General features: G+C 37.5%; 1 protein-coding gene across 5 annotated transcripts in view; it reads right to left on the minus strand.

Moving 5' to 3' along the window:
- CDH13 (cadherin 13) overlaps window positions 1–12687 on the minus strand; it is a 521353-nt gene that overhangs the window by 310608 nt on the left and 198058 nt on the right. For all 5 annotated transcript variants that reach the window (XM_050904351.1, XM_050904352.1, XM_050904353.1 and 2 more), the window contains exon 4: window positions 1734–1850. In XM_050904351.1, coding sequence (XP_050760308.1) covers window positions 1734–1850 — 117 coding nt within the window. The remainder of the gene's footprint in view (window positions 1–1733; window positions 1851–12687) is intronic.

A 12687-nucleotide genomic window follows, 5' to 3' on the forward strand; every position in this document is an offset into this window, starting at 1 on the left:
CATATACACTCTATGTTAGTACTTGCAATAGACTATAGCCAAAATAGTCATATCTAGATACCTAAATTAGAAATATACTGAAAAAAATTATATTTAAAGACTTTTAAAACTGATGACAGCTCAAAGTATTTCAAGGTGCTGATCATTTGCAGTTCCTGTAATTTAAACATTAGTTGAGGACAGGTATCTTAGGGCCTTTGAAAAATAGACTGCCAGATGCTTTTACACTTCTGTGTTTGTACATCATCTACTGCACTTGTGATCCCTGACTAGCATTTCAGGAACGATAACAAGTGAAGTTGACAAGATGCTAGGAAAACATTTAGGTACAAATAGGATCCAATTCATCTCATTCTGCTTAAGGAGCCTCAGTTACCAGGACTAGCATCCTAAACTCCCAATAAAAATACTTAATGAAGGCACTTCTAGAGAGCAACTCAGACCACCTCAGATCCAAAAATTCAGTGTTCACAAGCAGTAGGGGTGGAAGGAGGCAGGGAGAAATAAATCAGTAACAAAAAAAATAAAGACTACAGATCTGTGTATAAGTAACCTTTTTAATTCTCTCACTGCTTTAAAATTGCACAACAGAAGTCTTAAAAATTAACTATTTATTGCTAACATATTAACCAACAATATTTACTTTAGTTATTGATCATTAATTCTCAAACACTGAAATGTGAAAGGAAAAGTTCAGAAATAGCTTTAGAAAGTTTAGGACACATTAAAAAATACTTCAGAAAGATAGAAAAACTTATGGAAATTTATGAGATCAGTATAAATTATTGATGGGGAAAGGGGAGAAAATGAAATCTTCATAGATTATTCTTTCTTTTTACTGACAGGAAAACAAACTTTCCTAATTATTGAAGTAACTGATTAGGTGCCTGCTGGCTAAATTACACATCGATCGTAGAGTAAATTTCTGCCCTCAAGCTGTGCATTTAGCTCCAGTGATCATATTGGTGGGAATTAGGAATAGACTCCACAGCTGTATAGGCCGTCATGTCATTAACACACCTACTAAAGTCAGAGCAATGCATAGGAGTCCCCGTTTCAAAACTGCCAACATGCAAAATATATTCATGTAGTTACAACTTCTGATGCCTAAATGGTCATTTGAACAATTATTGGTATTTTAGTTTTAATGATTTTGTATATACAAGCTGTATATCTGAAGTTCTGGAAAACTGGCTGTTAGAACTCTTGTCTGCAGACACAAGAAACGCTTTACACTTCTTTGTCAGACCTTTGCAAACAACAAAAAAATAAACCTGAAAACACCTGCAAAGACTTATTTTGTCTTTGGGCACTAGAAATTAAGTAAGGAATGAACAAAAGACATTTCTAAGTCTTGAGAATAGAAACAAGATAATCCACACTATGCAGTAGGGTATTCTTCATAACATTCCTGGCCTAGATTTCGGCCCCAGTCTAACGCACAGATACACAGGTAGGCAGCAACCTCTACTGAAGATAGCAGCTGCATGAAAACATACGTCTCTTATTAATGGTTTTTACCAGAATATATGTTGTTAAAGCCTGCCATGAATACAAAGCCATTTTCATCTGTCTGCTACAATATAGACAGAAAAACAATCTTCTCTGTTCAGTTTTATGTTTCTTAATTTTTTCTGGTATATTACTACCAACATGACAGGCACTACAAAATTTTAAGAGAAATAGATCAATTACGTAATATCAAAATTCGATCCAGTTCTTTGTTGACTTACCTTGCCAACAGATCTGGGGAATGGTGGTCTTTGATTTTCAGGAATTAATATCGGAGTTGCCAAAATAGCCCTTTTTTGTCTTGGAATTCCAAGGTTGCCTTCTATCTTAAAGATTTCCTAAAAAAGAAAAAGACCAATTACAAAGACTTTCAAAATAATATTCAGTTGTTATTTCCATTCCCTGCATCTTTAGGCAAAATTAACATGAACTACCAGATTCTAAGTTTTGTATTATATGTTTTCCAGCAATTAGTGATAACATATCAAACTATTCATTTAAATCTGTCAGGTTACTGCACTTATTACAGTGACAGTAGACAGGCTGTATTCATTTTGTTTTCCTGTAGACTAGTTTTAAACCTAAGCAAGTGTGTCTACCATCCTAACCTGACGACTGTTTAAATCACAAATCTTAAACAAGATACGGTTTACCTCAAATACTTGTATGAGACCTGTAAAAAGCCACACTTTAAATGTCTTACATAATTTTCACACCTCAAGTTGCATCTATACTCAGTCACTTCTCAGTCCAGGCTTTTAATCAAACAAGTTACAGGTGAATTTGCTGAGACTGTCCCCAGCTAATGAACTCTGAATAAAGACCAAAGGCTCGTAACTTACAGTTAAAAATAGACACCAAAACCTCGGTGTAACTTAGAATATCAGCTAGTAGGGGTTTTTTTTGTGTTGGGTGTTTTGGGTTGGTTTTTTGTTTGTTTGGTTTTCTTTTTTTCCCCAGAGAAAACTTCATGCCACTATATCAGAAAGAACAAAAGTAGAAGTGGTTTATACACAAGCCTTGCTTGTCCTGCTGCATTTTCTGGGGTATTTAGTTCTAGCTGAGCTTCAGGCAATTCAGCACTTTATGAGCTACAGCAAACTCTTCACGGTGGCCTCCGGCTCCTAGAAAACTCCGTCCGTCACACCTTTGCCTTCCCTCCCCTTCTGCTCTCTGATCCTCTCAGTGCTCTCTGCATGAGCTGCAGTTTCCCAGAGACCACTCTCTTCCTTTTGCTTCTTCCTACTGTCCCTGCAACTCTCTTCTCCAAGCACAGTTACTACCAAGGTCAAAAATAGCCTCTCCCCATCTCCCAAAGCTCTCCCCTTGATCCAGGCTCCTTTTTTTTTTTTTGGGGGGGGGAACAACACCACCACCAAAACAAAAAAAAAAACTAAAAAACCCCACAACACCCCCCCCCCCCCCCCCCCAAAACAACACACAAATTTGTGCTGTGTTGGGAATTGTGAAACCGAAAAAGATTTAGATCACTACTATTCATTCAGGTTGTGGTGACTGTTTTACAAAAGAAATCATAGGTTGAATTAAATGTCTAATTCCAATGAGGTAGTTACATCCTACAGGTAACACTTCTCTCTGCTCTTTTAATGCAGAAACTCCAAAAATCTAAGTTTCTTAGTCAGTTCTGGAATCCATGTTGTTGTTTTAATAGCTGCTACTTTATTACATAAGGAGAGCTCCATCCCTAGAGTGTATTTTTATAAAACTGCAAAGCTGAATGAGTTTTCTTGGTGGCACGATCTGGATATCCATCAGTCAAGAACTCCACAGGCTGCTCCTGCTGCCCTCTGTATAGGTGCCTCCCATCTAATGAGTCTATCATCACCAAAACACTGCTCTACTTCTACTAGCTTTAGCATCACTTCAAATTTGACAACAAACAGCAAGGGAAACTCAGGTCTTGAACAGTTAGCTTTAGTCATGATAAAGTCAAAGAGCAGTGGGAACCATGCAGAGAATGCCTTCTCACAATTTTGCCAATTTTCATAACTTTTTGGGGCTCACCCTGAATAGAGGGTTCCCATCTCTCCCAAAGGCTTTGCCACTTCTCTCTAACCTTTCAGTCTGCAGGCCACTTGGGTCCCTATTTTTGTCTTTCAATTCCTCTCCCAAAAGAATTTTCCTTAATAAAAATTCATTAAAAACTTCAAGATAAAAACACTTGAAGTGTCAAATAAAAAGGAAGGAGCTGAATTCTGTCCAAAAGCAAATGCACAGAGCAGTAAGCTTTCAAAATCACTTACACTGTAAACACAGCAGACAGTTTGGCTGGCATGTGTCTGTGACATTTCTAAAGAGAGTGAAAGTGACTACCAGTATGTCCAAAAGGAAATATCAGTTCTTCAGCTCAGCAGCAGCAGTGCTCAACTGATCACAATTTTCACTCGTGCTAACTACTACCTTCATGGTTGCCCTTCGGCTCATGAAAATGTAAGGAAGAACTCCCAGATGCATGCTCTTTGGAAATGAGCACGACATTTATTCAGATTTACATCTCTTTGTATCATAGAATGGTTTGGGTTGGAAGGGACCTTTAGAGGTCATCTAGTCCAACTCTCCTGCAATAAGCAGGGACAACTTCAACTAGATCAGGTTGCTCAGAGCCCCATCCAACCTGACCTTGAATGTTTCATGTTTCTTTCTATGCTAGTTTGAGGAGCAAAAGGAATTTTCAGATTGTTCAATATCTAGATCTCTCAATTTTGGTAGTCATAGACCCATAAGCAATTAATTCATCACTTTCTCATGACAGGTTATCCTTACACTTTCCCAGAAGGTCCACAAATGGAGGAAAAAGCCAAATTATATTCAATGAGTCAACACTGCAGTCATTAATACAAAGAAGTGAAGTTCTAAAGGAAAGCAGCAGGGTGGTAAGACTTAAGGCCTTTGAATGCAGATTTCTGAGCAGGACTTTGGAACAAAAAAAAAGAAAAAATAGTATTATTTGTTTGTTTTTGTTTCTAAGCACAATTAGTCTGTTGCATGAAGAAAGCTTCTGCAGATTGGGCACAGAAACGTAAGCACTTCTCTGAGTATGTTTCACACTGTTTATTCTTCAAATCTCACTGCTGGTTTTTAACTAGTGATTTCTTCATGATGATTTCTCTCTTTCTCACCATCCCCTGGTGTCTAACAGAAACATGACTGATTAAATGAGTAGCCAAAAGCATCACTATGGAACGCAGGTAAACAGAAAGGAAGAAAAGGTCAAGAGTACTTCACCAACATGTTTAATAATTCACTGCTGTTCGTGGTTATCATAATGATTTCCCCATTTGTAAAGAACAGGGAAAAAGAAAGAACATTTTGCTTAATGCCAAGCAGCTGCAACTGATGGCTTGATCCTCAACCAGTATATAAGACAGAAGCCAAGGAATCTGAAATTATATATGCACTTAGCACCTGATGCAACAGTTAAAGCACTGATAAGATTCTCACTCATGGATGGATATATTGCATATATAATAATTTTTACTGAATTCACCTATTTAATTTGTTGAAGAAGCAACTCGCAAGGGATATGAAATTACTCCAGATAGAGTTGGTAATTTTGCTTCAAATTTTCTTACACTATCAGGCTAGCATTATAACAGTACTCTTTTGCCCCTTGACACAAGTGAAACCCACAAAGGAGTTTTCCGTCATCTTTGCTGGAACCAGCTGATCAAAGACTATAGTAGCTACCACATCTTTGTAGCAGCCATGACTCCAGACAAGTATTTATGTGCCAGGAGTCTGGAGCTGGCAGTCTGGAGAGCTTAGAATGGCATGTCCCAGATGGGTGGTGTTCAACCAGCGCTCAGAGAGCCAATGGCTATGATCTGCTTCTCCCACACCTGCTGCTTTGTACAACAAACAGAAACCTAAGGTGTGTGTCCAGAAACATCCATTCACAAGCAAAATTTAAAATATATATATATTATAATAAATATATGCCTTCCTAAGAAAAGTGCACCAAAAATAAAAATTCTGGTTTTCTGATTGAATTTCCTTTTTTTTTTTTGAAACCAAAATAGTAGGAGAGAAATCTTACCAGGTTCTTCATTTTTACTATTTACCTGCAATATCACATCTGTGATCACTATCTTTCAGTTGCTATTTTCATGGACAGTGGATTATCTGATCAGAATCCAACTATCATTTCACTGTCCACCATTTCATAACAAGCTTTTACACCCTATTTTTGACTTCATTAAATGCTCTTTCTAGATGTGGAATCAGTACAGCAATAGTTCAGCACCCAATATGCTGATTCAGTGGCAACAAAGCTTGATTCCCTGTTCACATTAAGCAAGCAACAAACACAGCCTCCTCATTTTTCCAGCGTTTAGGTTAGGCTTTTATTGAAAGATGCCAGTCTGTCCAAACTACACAAGTTGCAATTTCCCTAGATCCCTTGAGAACTCTCCATCCTGTTTTGTTTTTCTTTCTTTTCACCAGGGGTTCTTGGGAGCATTGCAGTACTTGAATATTTGAATGAATGGCCTAGTCACTATCCAGTAGCAGGCACTATTACTCTTGGCAAAGAAAATTTCATTAGAACTTGTCATGGGAATAAGGTGGCTGAATACTGATAGCCATTTGTCACAATAAGGGTTGGAAACATCACTGGAGTGGCAATCTGTAATCCACTATGGTGATCAGAAAAGTGGTTGAGTTTCTTGCCATTTAGTTGTTTTTATATACTAAGCTTGATGGTATAAAATGGGGTCAGTTCCAAATACAAAAAATAAACAAAATTAATTGGATGTTTGTTGCAAGGAAAATTCCTCTGAAATAGCAAATGGGATGTGGTATTCAGCGGTATATCAGTCTTCCTACAAAATAATATCACTACATAAGACTGAAAAACTAAAACTGCATGCAGATCAACTTAAGAAGAAATAATTTTTATATAATTCTCAGCTGAAATTTTACAATTGTGCTGTAATACTTAGTTGCTTTATGTATGTTATTTCTATCATCAGAATATTGTTATTACCAGCAGTATTAATAGTTAATAATTGCTAAAACATGTGTCAAAACAGAAAAATATTTTCTCATGTTGTTAATAATACGAAAATCTAAGAAATGTACTGGAACTTTACTTGTAAGTTAAAGAACAACTGTTTAAATAAATAATTAACTCAATGAATAAAGTTAAGAATTGTAAAGGTCAATGGCATACACACAAACATCTGCTCAAAAGTAGTCTGTCCTCAATGCCTGTAAATGTCACCCTAAAAATCTCATTGTATACTTTAGACGAACAAATCCAGCTGAAATCTAGCATGCTAAGGGGAATCAGGTATTTCAGAGCACATAAGCTTCCAGGCTTGTGAAGCATGGTCAGATATAACATCTGGGTAATGGAAATTGCTAGTAGAACTGCATTTAATTACGCTGGCTGTTTCTACTATTATAATTGTTACATAAATAGAGAGGCAGATCCTTACATTGCCTAACCGATATACCCATTAACTTCATAGACGCTTGGCAATCTCAGACTACAGCTTTCCTACTGTGCTATTCATCTAGCTGTGCTATATGTATTTTTACAGGATGGAGGTTCCTTTTATCTTAAATCGGAACTATTTTAATGCTAATTTATTCTAACCTATTTTTGTATGCATATGTGACAAAATGTCAACTACTGTGGAGACAAATCAGAACTTTTGCTTTGTGAAATGATACATTCCATTATTGCCCTGAACCTCTCCAGTATCTTTTGTGATGGAAAAGTCCCATTTCTATTAAAGTATAAGTTTCATTTATCTTCACACCTGCCTTATTCTGTGTCAGGGAAAAGTTTTTCTAAGATTATAATGGACTAAATGTCATTAATTTTCCTTTTGTACACATTAACCATGAGAGTTACCAGTTCTGAGAATAATACAGAAATTACAACCAAGTGCCTTTTCTTTTTTTAAATTAACATTGCAGACTTTTCTTGTCATCATTTAGTGAGCGTTATTTTCATTTTGAACCATATGTGAAACACCCCCTCTTTCAGGAAATCTTGTATTGGTTCGACACTGATCATTAAATATAATGAGGTATCCCTTATACACAACCAACCAAATATGCTCTGACTGCATCTGTCAAACAGCATTGCAAATACAGGCTTAAGGAAAAAGACAATGGCTGACCTTATGCCTCTGTCTTCACCAGGATACACTAACAACACATCACTTATCACCATTAAAAATACCCTTCTCCCCATCTCTACTGCGCTTACACTGGTTGCAAAGCAAACAAAACCAGACTGCTTTTACAGCATACAAGAAAAATTCAAAATTGTTAAAGATGTCCCAAAACCTTCAGCACCTTAAGTAAATGTAGCGTAGCAAGGAAAGCACTTGCTGATGCAATTGCCAAGGCATACAAGCCTTAAGAAAAGTATCCTGTAATAAAAATTTACCTTGAAAACAGGGGGTTTCGGCTTTGTTTTGCTTTTTATGAAAGCATCTCCCATTGGGTTAGATCCCAAACTGCTATTGAAAATAGTACTAGACACATAGCGGAGTTCTGAAGTAATTAAAATCTTTCAGAAATCTGATCCTTTTGAGACTCAACCAAAGCCACATGGAAAATTCATTGCACAGCATGGACACAAAGCCTTAACTTCTTACTCTTAATATTCCTACTGAGTCCACTGAGTGGACTCCTTTCTTCACTTATATTGGAGGAACTCAAAATGTGAGAGCTTCCCTTTAACCCCCAGCAAGCTTCACACATGTTGAAAACACCCTGATTTCCAGAGTGAGAAGGAGAAAGAACACATAGAACACATATCTCAATTCTAGGGCATGATAAATGAATCAAAGATAAACCCTTTTGGTGGGGCAGTAACCTCCATAAAGCCACAAAATCTGTGGATCAGTAGCAGACAACTGACAACTCCAAATGTGGAATAACACAAGTTGTATCATGTTTCGCTTCTGGGATATAAGGACAATTTCTAATAAAGAAAATGTATTTCTTATGTAAAATAAATCCTATTCATAGCAGAATTTGTCCTACCTTGGAAAAACAGCTTTCTATGTCTTGCTGCAGGGCAGCCAACGATAAGTATACGGAAGAAAACTAACAAATTTTATACCCATATTCTGGATTGCTCAAGTGCTATGGAATTCATTGCATTATAACAGTGCTGCACAAAAGTAGTTTCATGATACCCTAAAGCAATAATACTGTATGTTAAAGTCATGTATACTGTTTAATAGATCTAGTGGCTGCAGTCCCATGTCTGAATGACTGCATAAACCACACTTCCTCCTACCCCCTACAAGGCTCCAAGCTGTGAATACAATTAAAACCTTCTCAGTTCTGCTCCCGAACAATTTTTTTAAAGCTCTATTGCCACATATTCCTTGTTATCCCTCAATTTCTTCATCATCTCCATTCCCTCAACAAAACAACCCCTCATCTAATTCCAAACATTGATTATTTACCTTGCTATTCTTTTCTAAACTCTGCATGATCCTTCTGTTCTTCCTGTGCACCTCCTGCATTCCCAAATAACACCTCACTTTCTCTTGCTCCAGGTCTCAGTGCAATCCTGCAAGTCTTGTTTTTCTTCAGAAAAGATTAATTCCTTAATATGCCTTCAACTTACTCAAGACAGGAAAAGTAACAGCAATTCCTCATAATGCCATATTTTAACCCCGACTTTCTCATTGGAAGCTGACATGACATGCATGAAGTACTGCAGCAAATAGATTTGTATATGCCATAGATCAGTCTAGAACTGGTGAAATCCCACCATAACACATCCAGGACCCTGTTCTCCCCTCCCCTGCCATTTTCCCAATGCACAGCCACCCAAGCCAATTCAAGGAATGTATAAATTCTTTCAAATCACAACTGTGGCATTTTAAACTCAGTGTGCATGGTGTAAGCAGCAATTCAAGAAGCAGGACAGCAGAAAGAAAAGCCCCTTGTTAAGCTACCAGCAGACCCATGGGTTCCAAAGCTTCCAGGTCATTGTTTCTCACTTTAAATAAAAACAAGTCTTTATTTAAAATGAGAATTAATTCATGTCATGTTGGACAGATACACACATTAAACATTACCTCTTTCTTCTCTCACAATATATCACTAATCCTGACCGTCCAGAAAAACGTCTTATTTTCCCATGCCATAAAATTCTCAGGGGGGGGAATGAGGAATTCAGCCTTTCGCCTGAGATTTCACAAAACCCAGAAAAAAAATCACAATGCAGACATTGACTGTATGTCCTACAATCCTAACCTGTACGTTTTGGCAACCTGACCTGTGCATGTGCAGTCAGTTGGGCACACCCAGATGAACCATACTCTTTGCACAGCACAGATTACATGTAGAGACCTGGCTATGGGTATTGAAAAAAAAAAAAAATTGCCAGTTACCTCATGCTGAAAAACAAGACCCCTTTTATTAAGAGTGTGAGAAGTCTGTTTCTTGTTGCAGCAATCAAGGACAGTTTAACTGGGAAGGAGTTTCAACTCTTTTCTTTCCATTAGTACTGGTACACACTTGCATGTAATGTAATGTTGCAGTCATGTGCCTGCACCAGTTCCTTCCTCCTTTCCATTAGATCAGAGCTGTACTGACTCCTAGCAAAAATAATATGTTACAGAAGACTGCAAAGCACGAATGCATTATGTTTAGATCATACATCTGCACAACAAAAAGGTCTGGATATAGTCTATTAGACTCGACTATGCATGCGTGGTGCTCTACAGAGCTGGCATTCCTGTGCTTTCCTATACAGGAGCTGCCAGACTGACAAATGGAGTGGTAGTCCATGATGAAGACAAAATGCCCACTTAGATCTAGGCTACGGCAAAACTCCTCATTCACCAAACTAGATTTGAAATTTGGTCGAAAGAGCTGAAATGTTAGTGCATTAATCCACTTCACCGCTTGGTCCAGCTACTCAGAACAAATTAATTAACAGGCATTAACTGAGTCCAAAGAGCTGAAATCGTAGTGTATTAATTCACATCACAACTTAGGCTGTATTTTTACTCTTCAATACAAACAAATTAACAGACAGTAACTCTCTGATAGCAGAAGCTTAATTATATTCTGTGATACAAATAAAGAGACAGTATTGTAGTGTCTCATGGACAGCTTCTTATTACTACCTGAGTGGTACTGGAGTTGGTACTGGACTTTGACTTCATTTGTCAAAGATGAAAATACAAGACCTGAACATGCCCTGTGTTATTTGTTCCCACCACACTGACCCAATTAAATTCACAGGACAATGCCCCTTAATTCTAAACTTTTCATTAGTCTGGACAGTCTCAAAGACCCACATAGTATTACTGAAGAAGAGAGTACGCAGGTGAAGTTCTGTGTAACCTCTGACTTAGATGAGAGGTATCTAAAAATTCACATGCAATAAAACAACTTTTTAAAAAGTATGACTACCAAGACACTTCAAAAAAAAAAAAAAGTCATTCACTCAAATTTTACTTCTAGATCCAACTTTTATAGAACTTGTAAAAAACGCTAGTTAGAAATAGCAACATTGTTTTGGTTTTGCCATATCTATTTTGGGGTGGGAAACCAAAGCTCAGCTTTTTTGCAGAACATTTCCAAAAGAAAAGTGAAACATGCAAGATGGAGACCCAGACATAGGCTTGGAGATCTCAGTGGATTCACACATTTCTCCTTAATCACATGCTGGCAATTAAGTCTAATTCAGGAAATTCAAAGAGTGTACCTGTCAGGAATCAGGAGCAAATTAATTGCTATATTGGAACAGATCAATGATTCATGAGCTGTAACATCAAGCTGCTAACAATATTAATTGCCACATACTTCAGGAAAAAGAGCCTAAAATGGCAGGAGTTATCGTTTACAATGGTTTGAAGGTTTTTTTTCTGGATTATAACTGCTGAAACTAAAGTCGAGTAGAGCTTACAATACATGAAATGTGACATTGATAGTTCAACACTGTATATCATTAAAATTCATATGTTTGGATCTGAGGATTTTGCCCTAACAACCTGCAGCCATAGTAGCATAGAAATATTTATATTCCCTGCTTCACACCTGTTGACTTTTAACTGAGTGTCTGCATGGGATGAGAACAGTCACCACCTACACAAACACCAAGTAAACAGGTTTTATTCAAGTTTCCTGGCCAAGAGGAGACAGATCCAACCTTCCTCCCAGCCTGCATGCCATCTGTTCAGCTACTGCACTGCTACTGCTACTGCCTTGTTTTTGTAGCATTGGCCATGGGCTACCTACTCTGGGCTTCCGGTCAGTGGGAAGCAGCATCCAAGATTATTAAAAAGAAATAATACTCTCAAAACTGTCAGAGCAGGGTTAGAGCACTCCATAGCTCCTTACTGACTACAATGGAGTGACTGAATAGGGACAGATAACCAGTGGTCAAAGCAGTCACAGGGGATGGAGAAGATACAGATTCAGTATTGTTCTAATAATTGCTTCCAGAGACTTTCCAGTGAACCACGTTATTTTAGCACTTACACCCCACAGATCTAAAAACTCTACTCAGGTCTCTTGACTTCTAATCCAGTGTCTTTCTGAAAAAGGAAGTGATGCATTCAAATGCATTCAAAAACCTGAGCTCCAACCAAAACAGAATATTATCCGCCACTTTACTTTTTTGTTCATATTTCATATTTGTTCAGTTCTGTCAGATAAGTTTTATTTTTATCTATAGGCATTGTCTTGCTCCCAAAGTCACTGAAGTCATTAAAGTCAGACCTGTGATGTCTGCTGCCTTTACTGACACCTTGGAATTTAAACAGGAGAATTCTAGAATTAAAAACCTGAGTTCTCACAGCTTGAGCTAAATCAGCAAAATCTCTCTACTCCTCATAATTATCCATCATGCAGCTAGCCCCAGAAGAATCTCGACTGGACTGTATTTAAATGGCATTATGAATTCGTAAGATGAATTCTTCCGTTCTCGTCGCACATGCCGAGTACAAATGTTCTGCTTCAAAATGTGACCAAAGACCCATTGTGTATATCAGACTATGCACAGCATGTTGCTTCTATGAAGTGCAGAATTTCCAAGGAATGTAAGAAAATTAATTCTACTCTGTGTTATTCAAATTTCTTTGCACCATTCTCTTTGGTATCTGAATGTAGCACTGCAACAAAATCAAACTATCGGCTTAGTGCTTAAGGTTCCAGTTGCTA

This window comes from Gymnogyps californianus, chromosome 12, assembly GCF_018139145.2.
Source record: "Gymnogyps californianus isolate 813 chromosome 12, ASM1813914v2, whole genome shotgun sequence".
Lineage (NCBI taxonomy): Eukaryota > Metazoa > Chordata > Aves > Accipitriformes > Cathartidae > Gymnogyps > Gymnogyps californianus.